This window comes from Diabrotica undecimpunctata, chromosome 10 (genome assembly GCF_040954645.1).
Source record: "Diabrotica undecimpunctata isolate CICGRU chromosome 10, icDiaUnde3, whole genome shotgun sequence".
In the NCBI taxonomy this organism is placed as follows: Eukaryota; Metazoa; Arthropoda; class Insecta; order Coleoptera; family Chrysomelidae; genus Diabrotica; species Diabrotica undecimpunctata.
The window spans coordinates 32152363-32166759 of record NC_092812.1 but is presented as its reverse complement, the minus strand read 5'-3'; the positions used below and the strand labels follow the sequence as shown (position 1 = coordinate 32166759).

The following is a 14397-nucleotide window of genomic DNA, read 5'->3' as shown; positions in this document are numbered from 1 at the left end:
CTCATGACCTTGGAATGAAAATATACTTCTGTTTTTTGCTCAATTTTTCCCCTGTTCCTTATGCGTCGTACACTAGCTTCAGAAACCTTCAATCTTCGTGATATTTCGCGGTTTGAAAATATTTTAGCATTCACGAGGTCTTTTACATCAGCTTTTTTACGTGGTGAAAGATCGCGTTTTTTACCCATGATGGAAGCTAAATAAACAAACGCGCACAAAGCCCTAAAGACACGTCTGCAACTGAAGTACCCACTAACACGATGGAAGCAGGTTTACACTTGTTTATGTTCAGACAAGACAGAGATTAACACATATTGTTATATGTGACAAATAAATACAAATACGAGATATATAAGGAATTTTTTGAATAAAAATCTATTTCTTATTACGTTTATAGTGAAAGTACTGCATATAAACTCGTATAAAACAATTACTACTACTACTAAGGATTTCCACAGTTTTCACTGTCTTCCTTCACTCAACCGTTTTCTCCAATTTTCCCTGTCATTCCAGTCTCCATCTCGCAGGGTTCTTTTCTCCATAGCCTCGTCGATTTCATCTCTGAATGACCTTCGGGGTCTTCCTCTCTTTCTTCTTCCAATCGGGCTCCATTCTGTGATTTTGTTTATCCAGCGTCCTCTGTCCGCTCTTCTGACGTGGCCGTACCAGGATAGTCTCTTCTCCTCTATATAGTCGATTATGTCTGATTGCACTCCCATTCTCCGCTTAATCTCTGCGTTTTCAATTCTGTCTCTTTTTGTAAGTCTACAGCTTCTCCTCAGGAACTCCATTTCTACTGCTCTTATTCTACCTCTATTTCTCTTGTTTATTGTCCAGTTTTCGGACCCATATGTCAGGATACTTCTTGTCAGGGTGTTATATATTCTCTTTTTTGTCTTTATCGTAATGTTCTTATCCCACAACACTGAGTTTAGTTGTCTTATACAGTTTCTTGTTTGTCTCAGTCTGTTGTTTATATCTTCTTCTGTTGTTCCCTGGTTCGATATTATGGTTCCTAAATACTTGAATTTATCTGTTCCATTTATTTGTCTTCCCTCGTGTATCTCTAGGTTTCTCATATCCTTGTTTTCTGTTGTTAGGTATTCGGTTTTCTCTAAGTTTATTTCCATTCCGTTGTTTTTATATTCTTCTTCTAGTTTTCTGAGCATAAAGCTGAGATCTTCTTCATCTTGTGCGATGACTACTTGATCGTCGGCAAAACTTAAGGTGTATAGGTATTCGTCTCTTACTGGTATGCCCATTCCTTCGCACTTTCTCCTCCATGGTTTGAGTGTCTTTTCCAAGAATATTTTAAACAGAGTAGGGGACGTAGCACAGCCTTGTAGAAGTCCTTTTGTCGTCTTAAATGGATTGTAGGCTTTATTTCCACATTTAATAGCTACTTTGTTTTCTTTGTACAGTGCTTTAACTGCTTTTATTAGTGTTTGTCGGATTCCGAGATCATTCATTGCTTCCCATAATTCGACTCTAGGTATTGAGTCATATGCTTTCTTTAGATCAACAAAGGCCAGATGGACCGGTCTACCTTTTGCCATTTTCTTCTCTATCAGTTGTTCTAATGTGGACGTATGATCTAGGCATGATTTTCCTACTGTGAACCCTGCTTGGTCTTCTCCAATTTTTCCTATTATTTCAGTTTCTAGTTTTTCTTTAATAATTTTCCCGTAAAGTCTACCTACCGACGATATTATACTAATTCCTCTATAGTTTTCACATTTTTTCCTGTTTCCTTTCTTATGTATGGATGTGATGTATGCTTGTGTCCATTCCGCAGGTATTTCTTCTCCATTTAGTCCTCTTTCGAACATTCTATGTAGCATGCGGAATAACTTTTCCGTTCCGTTTTTAATTAGTTCGTTTGGTATTCCTCCGGGTCCTTTGGCTTTTTTGTTCTTCAATGTCTTGATTGCTCTCTTAACTTCTGCCAGGCTTATTTCTATCTGGTCGTATGCCCCATTTCCTGCATGTTCTATATTCTCTTCCTGAAATTGGGGACGGTTTTCTGTAAGTAGTTCTACGTAGTATTCTTGCCACTCGTTTTCACTAATTTTGCCGATCTGGGTTTTCTCTGTCTTATTTCGTTGAAGTGCTTTTATTATTCGCCATGATTCTGAATTTCTCGTTCCTCCGATATGTCGTTCTATCTCTGTGCGTGCTTGTTCCCATCGTTCGTTCTTTTCATTTGTTACTCTTTTCTTTACCTCTCTGTTTTTCGCTCTATATAGGTCTAAGTCTTCCTGTTTTTTGGTGTTTAGGTATTTTATGTGTAGTTTTTTCTTTTCTTTTATGCATTTCAATGTGTCTTCCCTTAATTTGATATTCTGATGGGTGTTCCTTTGGTCGTCTTCTCCAAGAGCTTCTAAGGCCGCTGAAATCAGGCAGGTTTTTATGTGTTCATGCATTTCATCTAACGTGTCATATCTGAATTCTTCTAGTTTTTGGTCTAGTCTTCTTTTGTATAAATCTTTTATTGATTCTTCCTGCAGGAAGAATAAAACAATTAATTATTAAAAAAACAGGAGTGCGTCTAATAATTAGGCAGGGGATTGTAGTTTGTAAAACAAGAGATATTTAAACAAAATGTAAAATAATAAGTAAAATAATAGTTATAGTTTTCTGTCTATTTTGATAACAAGTATCTTTTCCACAACAATATTATATTAAGACATTTTTGGTCGAGTAGACATATTTTGTTCCAAGTAATAATATACTGATGATAATAGTAAAATTTATTTTATTGTCGAATTACGACTGAAGTAAAACTCTTTAGTAAATAAAAGAAGAACACCAATGCTGTACCTATACGAGATAATAAATACGTACATATTTTCACTAATCCGCGTATGTGCAACTCCTTAAGAGTCTTGATGTAGAACAACCAAGCAATTTTGTTTACTTTCTATACCGATAAAAGAATAACGTTTATTATTTTTAAGACTTTCGAACGTGTGCTGGAAAAGGAGATTTGAATTTATGGATAATAACCTTTAAGTGGCGAAGAATTTGACTAGAGAGTAGCACCTTTGTTTATGACAGGTTTTATTTTGATTTACAAGTAATGCGATAAGTAATTTTATGTTTTACTGACTATAAAACCATTATTAATATACAAATGGTCGTACGTGAAGCTGACATATTTGTAAAGGTAGAGAACATTTTCTGTATAAAATCAAAACATAATTTTACTTTAATAACATTTTTTATGTTTGACTTTATGTTATACTTTTGATAAATCTATATTAATAAACATGAATCACAGGCATCATTTCAGAACGACTGCATCAAATCATATAATTCTTTTTTTGTTGTGTTTTTTATTATCAGGAGAAAGTTTGTGCAAAAGATCATTTTTAAAAAATTGTACGGCAAGACCTTAAAAACAGATTTTCTTTCATTTTATATCGCAATATAACTAATAGATAGTGCTATACTATGCATAACAAAGGAAGCTATGATCAACAAATTAAATAAAGAGTTATTGAAGACGAATTTTATATCATCCTTTAATAAAAAGCACCTTTTTATTCTGATCTATACGTATGCACAGTTGTGTCCTTTATTACTGTGCTTTTATAAAATAAACGCCGCCTATTTTAAATTAAATACAGACCGGAGAACTTTTATTTAAAAATCCCTTATTTTGACGTAACCTGTCAAATTACGTGTAAAAAGGAAAAAGACGTCTAACTTTATTGTTATTTAACCTTCCTACTCTCCTGAAGTAAATGTTACATTCTTTATCTATGGGTACGGGTGGATCCAGTGAATAAAACTCATACCTGTTGTGAATTCAATTCCAATTTTTTTTATTAACTCGAAGAAGCTTTTGTAGTTCCATGTTATCGATGTATCAAAACTAAAAACATTTTTTTTGTAATAAAAAATAAAATAAAACTTTATATTCAATTAAAATTATATATTTATTCAATGCAACTTTTACAAAAGATATTTGAATGATCAGGACAAATAATCCTCTTACATGCTTGACATCTTATACGAGATTTTCCGTCTTTTTTCCATCCGCAGTCTTTACACCTTCCACGTTTTGGACTTTCATTTGCATTTCCACTTGTTCCAGCTACTGCATGTAAATTTATTTGGACTTTTTGTGGAACGTTTGTTATCATTCGGGTAGTTCGGCATTTTTCTGTTAAATTATATGCAAATTCTTTTATAAAAAGCCTTTTTTTATGTAGTTTGTTCGTATTATATTGAGGATTTCTTCTTCGTTTTCATGTGCCATCTCCTCTAAGAAGGTTGGCAACCATCATGGCAATTCGTACTTTCGATACCGCTGCTCTAAAGAGGTCAGCAGAAGTGCAGTTAAACCAAGCTCTCAAATTGTTTAACCAGGAGATGCGTCTTCTTCCGCGACTCCTTCTACCCTGTATTTTTCCGTGAATTATTAATTGCAACAAGTTATGACGCTCGCCCCTCATGACTTCTCCTTCTGGTTCCTATCCGTTTCGGATGTTGGAAATCATATTGGCAATCATGACCTTGCTCGCTGCGGCTCGAAACAGCTCCGTTGAGGTTTTCTTAAACCATGTTCTTAAATTCCGCAGCCATGATATTCTCCTTCTACCGGGTCCTCGCTTACCTTTGACTTTACCTTGCAATATAGACTGCAGCAGGGAGTAACGGTGGTGATTTCTCATAACGTGTCCCAGATATTGCAATTTTATGCGTTTGATCGTAAACACAATCTCTGGTTCCTTCTTCATTTTTTCTAGAACTTCCTTGTTCGTGATCCTTGCTGTCCATGATATTCTCAGCATTCTTCTATAAAGCCACATCTCAAATGCTTCAAGTTTTTTAATAGTGGTGTCTGTAAGCGTCCATGCCTCCGCCCCGTACAACAACACAGAGAAAACATAGCATCTCAAATGTCTCATTTTTGTATCTAGGGATATGTTGTGACTTTTGAAGATGGCGCTCATTTTGTAAAAGACCGTTCTTGCCTTTCCCATGCGGCACTTTATTTCCTGTACATTGCTCCACTGTTCGTTTATAATAGTTCCCAAGTAGCAATACTGTTTGACTCGCTCTATCTGCGTCCCATTAATGTATAGATGAGCCCCATTTATATTCTCCTTGCTGATAATCATTTGTTTCGTTTTGTGGGTATTAATGTTTAGTCCGTACTCTTGACTGTACTCGTTTATTCTGTCCATTAGCCTCTGAAGTCCCTCTAAACTATCTGCTATCACCATGGTGTCGTCGGCATATCTAACATTGTTTACTCTTTTACCATTTAGAAGGATGCCTTCGTCTATTCCGTAAAGAGCATCGTTAAAAATTTTCTCTGAGTACATATTAAATATCAACGGCGATAGGATACATCCCTGTCTAACTCCACGTAGTATTTTTATCTGATCTGTTTCTTCTCCGTTAATTTTCATGTATGCGGTCTGATTCCAGTATAGTTCTGAAATTATTCTGAGGTCTTTGTCATCCAGGTCTGCTTCTTTTAAAATGTTTATCATCTTTTGATGTTGAACTCTGTCAAATGCCTTTTCATAGTCGATCAAGCACGCGTATACGTCGCAGTTAACGTCCCTGCATCTTTGAATCAGTACCTGTACTCCGAAAAGTGCCTCTCTAGTACCCACTGCGTTAATGAAGCCGAACTGTCTGTCCGATATTTGTTCCTCGCACTTCTTATAAATTCTTCCATGGATGACTCTAAGAAACAGTTTCAGCATGTGGCTCATTAGGCTGATTGTTCGATATTCTTCGCACTTTTTAGCCCCCTGTTTTTTAGGTATCGCTATGAATTCTGATTCTAGCCATTTATCAGGGATGATTCCTGTATTGTATATTTTATTGAAGACAGCCGTGATCCAATTTATTCCTTCTTCCTCCAAGAGTTTTAAAAATTCAGCTTCGATATTATCAGGCCCTACAGCTTTCCTGCTTTTCATCCGTTTTATTGCTTCTTCTACCTCGGATTTAAGTATGTCCGGGCCCGTCATCCTCTCTGAAAATGGATGATTATAATCCGTTCTTTGATCTTGAAAAAGTGTCTCCAAATATATTCTCCATTTGTCTTTCATCTCTTGGGTGTCAATGATTAATTTTCGATTGGTGTCTATGAGTTTCATTTGACTTCGCTTTTTAAAAGTACCCGTTATTTCTTTTACCTTTTTGTGTACATTAAAATTGTCATGCTTGGCTTGTAGTCTTTTTATTTCTTTACATTTTTCTACAGCTTCTTTTTCTTTAGCTTCTCTTATTTTGCTTTTGATGTAAGCCTGCATTTTTTTATATTCATCTTTATTTCCTTTAATTAACCTTAAGTGAAGGATTTCAGGAGTCATCCAAGATTTCTTCTTTGTTTCTTTGTTTGGTTTTAGCAGATCTTGTTTAGTTTTCTTAATTATTTCTTCGAATTGATTGATTCGAAGAAATAATTAAGAAAACTAAACAAGATCTGCTAAAACCAAACAAAGGAACAAAGAAGAAATCTTGGATGACTGTTGGATGTTATTTTCTTCTTTTAGTCGTTTAACTTGGTTGTTAATATATTCCCCCACTTGCTTTTTAACTTCTGGATGTTGCAGGGCTGTCATGTCGTAGTTAGGTCTAGACTTTTTCTTCATTGTCTTCAGTCTCACATCCATGACTCCCACTAAAGGTATGTGGTCAGATTCAATGTCCGCTCCTGGATATGTTTTGACAGATTAAAAACTGTTTTTGAATCTTCTATTTACCAATATATAATCTATCTGGTTTCTAATTACGTTATGAGGTTTATCTGCTGACATGTCTCAGATATTGCAGTTTTCTGAATATCTGAGGCATGTTCTGAGAATATCTGACTTATTCTTATTATCGTTCTGTAGACCCATAACTCGAAGGTTTCTAATCTGTCCGAAACATCTTTCTTTAATGTCTAAGCCTCCAACTCATAAAATAATACGGAGAACACGTAGCATCTCAGAAGTCTTATCTTTAAAGAAATTGAAATTGAGAATTTACATGCATATATAACACATATGGGTTAATTACCGCCAAATCAAAAATATTATAAAATAAAATAACCTTGTATATCGGTAGTCATGCGGCATGCTTGCAGTGCTTCCAGGAGTTTGTCAAATTCTACCGTGTCAAAGGCTTTATGGAAATCTACATAAGCCAGAACGAGTGGTGGATTGTATTCGACTACAAAAAAAATACATCATTAAAACTCAAAAAATGTACAAGGATATTCATGATATATATCGTACGTCTTCTACAGAGTCTTCAGTTGGACATATTCAGAAGCAAGAAGCAGCTTAAACGAAATTAAAGATCCGTGGACAACCGCTGGGTATTTAAACGGGGAGAAATTGAAAAATAAACAAAACACTGTTAATGGATTCTTCAATATTGGAAATAATTTTTCCTTCGCTATCGTTTGTCAGCTTTTGGAATTGAGTAACACAAGTATTGAATAAAATAGAACAAAACTATATATACATATAACACTTTCAACAAATTTATACAAACGTAATGACTATTACATCATGTGAATAAATATTTTAATAGACCGTTTTACCTCCATAAAATATGTATTTATATATCCATATATGTACATTATAGTGAGTTATTTATTAATTACTTGGTGTTACTAGACCAAGTATTAAATAAATTAAACGATCTCTTACCAAATTGAAATATAATTGTATAAATTATATGCAACACTCATTCTTTTTCACTTACCTTCTGTTTAATTATTATTTATTTAATATGAAATATTTTGAGATTTAAGGTGATAAAATGTCACTTTAAGGTAATTTTTTGCATTTTACCAAAAACTTCTTTATTATTTTAAACTATTTTTTTATTACACACAATTAAATATGCATCAGTGGTATGGTGGCCATGAAATAGTGCAGCAAACAGTGCATTACTCAAAATACGGAAGATGCAAAGACTTAATTATTTTGGAATCACAATTTGGTGTCCATACGTTTATCAATGCTTATTAACTACTAGACGTAAAATTCATAATATATTCATCGGTTGCACCAAGCTTGTCACATTAGGAGGAAGAAAGATAATTTTTATGCCATCTGTCTCACATGTTAGGTTTCCAGGATGAGTTGGAGCATTATCCAGAAGTAGGACTGCTTTTTTGGGAAGATTTACGGTCTTAAGATGGCGCGTTACTCTCGGAACAAATTCACGCTCAAACCATTGTTTGAATAGACCAGCGTTCATCCATGCTGATTTTTGTGATCTGTAGAATACGGGGAGGGACAATGGATGTAAATTTTTAAATGCACGTAGTTTAGCGGACTTACCAACAACGAAAAGAGGAATTTTGCGCTCTTTATTCTTTTTAAATCCAGAAACCCATTTTCATGACTTCCCAAAAATGTTTTTTCTGGAAGCATTTTAAAATTGAGACCCGTCTCATCCATGTTATATACTTGTTCGGGTTTTATTCTTTCCATTTTTATAATTTCTACAAACTTAAAGGTGAAATCAGTTGCACGTGAAGCCTCCGCGGACATTTTTTTCTCCACTTACGTGTGCATAATTAACTCCGTGACGTGCCTTCCAGCGAGTCAGCTAACCTTCACTTGCAATAAATTCGCCTCCGTCTATAATTTTGCTGTATATACATAAAGCCTTTTCCCTTAGAATCGGGCCGCTAATAGGTGTGCCCCTTCGCCGTACTTGAAGGAACCACAACCAAAGAGCTTCATCTACTATCTCGAATTTCGTTTTTTTTTGGTGCATCTAGTTTTTAGATTTTTATCTGATTCCATTTGGGCGCAGAAATCCTCGATTGAACGCTGATCCCTTCGCCAGTCATTCACTGTACTTTTCCCCATATTCAACTCTGAATAAATTTTCTTTACCGATTCACCTTTGTCGATAAGTTTAAGCACACATAGACGTTTTTCCATCGTCACAACCACACGTTTACGCTTCTCGCTCATTTTCGCACAAGACGAATTTAATACTCCTCCTTCTTTCAATGCTAAAATTTACTCTCTTGTCAATTCGCTAGCTAACTCCCTTCTTTGGATCCTCTCCCAAAAACGAATCTCTATCTCACGTCCTAACCAAAATTCCTATCTTCTCTTAAATACTCAATTCTTCTGGTCTAAGCTTCTTATTGGTACTTACAAATACTGTTAACAATGTAACTTCTGCACTGCTAGTATTTAGCATACATGTATTTGCCCATAGTACCACTTTTTCAAACACTTTCGAAAACAAAATTACTTTTTTTATTCACACAACTTAATTTTCATACATACAACTTCTCCTCCCCTCTCCATTTTTAACCAATGGTGTTTTAGTATTTCAAACAAACACATAGAATTCCCATTTTCTTCGAAATCCATCAAATAATTATTTTCTTGTTTGCGATACACACCCAAAAATAGCATCTGCATAAATTAAATTTCTAAATTTTCCCATTTTTTACAAAACAAGAGCTGAATACGGTTAATGGCTGATTTATTAACAATTTTAAAAAGGTTTTTCGCTAAATTTTGAAATGAAACAGTTTCTCTTCATACAACATTTAATAATTCTACCTAATATCTTAAATTTGTTATCTATTACAATCTAAACTTTGTCAATTTTCCTCTTTTCTGTATTTTAAAAACCCATGTATATTTTATAATCATAACAATATATTATACTCGTAAGCAAGAGGATTTTTTTTATTGTTTTATATTGAAAAAAATTATCTAAAATGATAAATAATAGATTTATTTTCTGTTTCAGATATCTGTTGCTATTATATGCATGTTTTTAACATGGCAACAAGTTGCTGCTGTAGTGAACAATAATCCTTTGAAAGTAGAAAGCCTAAACGAATCTTCTTCAGAAACGACTGACGCTAATAAATCAAGTTCTACGATAGAAGTTGTAGATTCCATAGCAGAAGCTTCAGAAGAAAATGGTAATAGAAGAGAAGCTTCGCTCGGTGATAAATATGGAGCACCATTAGTAGGAGGAGTTCCCGGAGATTCTTATTTGCCAGCAGAACCGAGTAACCCAAACCTTCCCATACCTGTCTACGGAGTTCCTGATGGATCTTCAAATAATGTAGTTTATCCAGCGCCACCTCCAGACATTCCACCTACTATACCATTGCCTTCTCCTGGTTTCGGTTTATCACCTTTAGGAAATACTTATGGACCACCTAAAGTGAATTTTTTACCACCAAGTAACAATTACGGTCCTCCTAATAACAACTTCATCCCACCTGGTCCTCCAATTAGTACATATGGTCCACCAAGTCTAAACCACGGACCAATAAACAATAACTTTGGACCTCCTATTAATACATTTGGACCTCCACGTCCCTCCTTTCCGGGAAGACCAAAGCCTGTATATGGTCCTCCAAGATTCCAATACGGCCCTCCAGGTAAACCAATATCAAACGTTAAATTTGGTTTTAAACCTCCATATAAAAACTTTGGAGGCCCAAAATATCCCTCTAAGCCGTTTAATACCTATGGACCACCCGTAGGATACTTTAAGGATAATTACAATCCAATCAAATTTACTTCAAGTTATAGTGGTAATAATATTATTTCTAACGAAGCTTCCTTTGGCGGTGGTGGTGGCCTAAACAATAAATACGGAGTCCCAAAATTGGAAGTAGATTTATCAGGAGTAATTTCTAGTCAATACGGAGTGCCGAATCTGGGTCATACCAATAATGTAATTCAATCAATTCAATCTAATTTGATTTCTACGCAATATGGTGTACCTGATAATGATATCTTGGGAGGTCCTAAACCCCAATATGGACCTCCACAGCCCTCATCACATCCAAAACCTCCACATCCCGGTGCTCCAGCTCCTCCAACACCTCCAGATATTAAATATGATGGCTGGCAACCTATACCAGGACTAATTTCTAGAAAGCCTACTCCAGTATATGGAGCACCAGCTGGAGATCAACACATCGAGACTGACTTATCCTACAACAAGGATCTTTCACCACCACCAATTGATGCACATATCGAACATCAATCTAATTCCCACGCATCTGTAGCAAATCTCGAATTAGAAAGTTCATACGGACCTCCACCCCAGAAAGCGCTGAGTGATTCGTATGGTGCTCCTTTAAATACAGTAACAGGATCAGGGGGTGTTGTAAGTGCATCAGGGGAAGAAGCGCATGGGCATGGACAACATGACCTGTCACATCATGATCACCAATCTAATGTTAATATTGGCTTTTCAGCTCTTGGACTAAGTGGTCAAAACGTGAATACTGTAAAGAGTATAGGATATGAAATATTTCCTAATGGAGCAGCCACTATCTTAGGAGGTCAACCTTCTGGCTCATACAAACCACCAGGACACTCTGGAAATTCTTATGCTTCCGGACATTCTTATAGTACGTCATTTGGTTCTTCCCAGCATTCTCATGGTTCTTTTAACTCCCATAGAGGCAATGGATACAAAGGATTATCATTTTCATCTTCTGGAATCGGCTTAATTCCCCCGAGTGGTATTTATGGTGCTCCTAGCGGTTCTTATGGAACTCCTTTATTTTCGGGTCCGAAATTAGGACCACCTAAACACTCGAATGCAGGTTTTCTGACTAACACCTTTGGATCAAATGGCCACTCTGCAATCTCATACCAGAATGTTAACCATGGAACGTCTTCTGGCACCACGAGCTACCATGCACCATTAAACACAGTTGACGGATCTTATAATCAACATCAAACAGGTCAATTGCAAGGTGGCAGCCAATTATACAGTACAAGTCAAACGCATGGTTCAAACCAATTAAATGTTGGTAATGAAATAGTATCTCTTGACTACAGCCATCCTGGTATTACTATCGATTTGACAAATGGACATGGACAAAATAATTATAATGGCCCTTACGACTGTAAGTCACAGTCATTGCCATCTTTATCATATGGAGTCCCTTCTGCAAATAGTTATACTGCTGCGCTTTCATCTTTGACCACAAATATTGGTACTGGCCATGGCGGTGCATCTGTTACCACAACTTATGGAGCTCCTGAACCATTACCTGTGCCCCAAGCGCAAATAGGAATTAAACCTCATTCTGTATATGGAGTTCCAGATTTAACAATATCTCAGAGCCAGAAAGTAAACACTGAAGTAAGAGCTAATTCACTAGAACATGAATCTCAAGATGCACAAGGAAAATCTTACGGTAAGACCGTAGCAGCTAGCTTTGGACCAAATAGTGAATTAATTCAATCAGAAAGTATCGATTTTAATAACATCCCCTTACAAGGTAGCCTAGGCAGTTACACTCTACAAATTCAATCATCTGATGGAAGTCAAGCTCAAGTGCCACACGGACAAGTTCTCAACGATGGCCTTTTACAGTCCATTTTAGCTGCCATTGAACAACCTAAAGGATCCAATGCTGGCCAACCCATTATTCAGTTGCAAAAAAGTTTGGAACAGCAACAATTTGTTACCAACGATACTATCTCATCGGTAGTCGAGCAGCTTACGGATGATGAAATTAGACAGGGAACACAACTGGCTAAGGATGAAATAGTAAAGAGTTCTGAACTGGCAGAAGAAGCTATTCATTACTCTGTGCCCACCAATGAAGATATCGAACCAGATACTGAAATACAGTACTCGTCTCCTAATCAGTACATTATTACTGCTACAGATGACAACCAACTGATTAGTGAACCTAAGCCTATTGAAACTAATGAAGTATCCGACACAGAAACGGAAACAGTAATGTTTGATAACAGCGGAATAGCCCTATATTTCAGTAATAACCAAAGACTAAAGAAAGAAACAAAAGAAGCAAGCCTAGGTGAAGTAGAAGAAAAAGCAAAAGAAAGTGAAACGGTTCAAATATAAAATATAGTTTTTATTTTGGATAATTGCTCAAAAATATTGATGTGTTAACGTGACTGAAAAAAAAAGAATGGCGTAGTTGTTGACAAATAGTATTGTACGATTTTAAAGAGTAGTTATTTATTTTTATTGTACGAATATTTATTTATTTTAATTTAGATTGTTCAAATAAAGATATATTTAACATTAATTTATTCGTTTTATTATTTAGGGGTTAAAGCTTATTATGACATTATTTGTAATGTGGTGTAATAAAGTATCAAAATTGGAGGTACTAAATTCTGAAAAATGATAAGTTTTAACGACAACACTGTTGCCAGTTAGTGTGTATAGATAATTTATTAACTTCTATAATAATAAATCACATATAGTCAAATGGTCAATTTCCTGATATTTCGAACTTCTAAGAACGTAGATATTCGTCTACGCTGTAATTTAGTGAACACAAAGTAAGGATAACTTGACTTTTTGTTTGTTATTTAAAACAGTGGCGGCTTGTGGCTTGAGAGACAAGGTCGGCAAGGTATTTTTTGTTTCCTCATATAATAGGTATACCGTCTAATAAGACTTCAATCATCATAGGAGATTTTTTGTTGTCTTCTTTTTTGTTTTTTTTTTGTTTTTTCCTATAAATTTAGAACCTAAACATGTTTATAAATTAACTCTAGTCTACGTTGTTTGGAATTAGCAAAATGGGTTATAACGTCATCGTAAAATTTATTAGAGTTTTGGAGAGATTTTAAAAGTTTTTTTTCTATTGAAATTTGAGACAAGCTTGACATTCTCTCTTGTTTCATGGTATTTCGACAATACGTTTTGATTCTTTTGAGGCAAGAGAAATCTCGTTCATTTGAGGCAGACGTTGGTGGTAATGAGAGAATTAATGACAATAATTTATTAATTTCGGTAACAGTTTGTTGTAATGAATTACAGTATATAAAATTATACATATCTTGTAACTTATCCCATCTTCCGAAAATATTTGGATCAGCATATAAAACTTTTAATTCATTTTCTAATTTTATTTTATTAAAGAATGATGGATAATTTTTAATTAACCTGTCTAATAAATATCTTGGAAACTCTTTGGCGTAACTTTTAAATTTTGAATCGTCAAAGAGGTCAAAAATTTGCAAATCTTCAAAATTCGAAAAACTAGTATCTATTTGCATAATATAGTATCCAAAATTTCAAAATATACTCGTTTTTCGAGATCTGTTTCTGTGTCATGCCTTTGTCTTTTTTTTTTGGGGGTTCGGAAATATCAAGCGAGTCCAAAACGTCACTGCGTATATACTGAAAATTACTATCATTACGAAAATCTCTGAGATTTTGCACCAGTCTTGTTATTCTATTTTTGGAATGAATAATGTCAGTTAACTGATTTTGAACAACATTGAATATCAAATTGGTTTTTGTAAACACTTTCTTAAAAATATTTAAAAGTATGTTAAAAGAGTAATCATTTAATAAAGTTTTCAAACCGATTGCTTCACGGATCGAGATATCATCACTTTCAAAATCGTCGCATTCAATAATAAA

The 14397-nt window shown here is 35.0% G+C and overlaps 1 protein-coding gene across 1 annotated transcript in view; it reads left to right on the top strand.

The window, feature by feature from the left end:
- Positions 1–13045, top strand: part of LOC140452457 (uncharacterized) — a 50960-nt gene extending 37915 nt beyond the window's left edge. Inside the window, exon 2 of the mRNA XM_072546725.1 lies at positions 9754–13045. Within this exon, the coding sequence (XP_072402826.1) occupies positions 9754–12858 (3105 nt within the window). The 3' untranslated portion in view covers positions 12859–13045. The remainder of the gene's footprint in view (positions 1–9753) is intronic.
- Positions 13046–14397: the final 1352 nt, after the last annotated feature.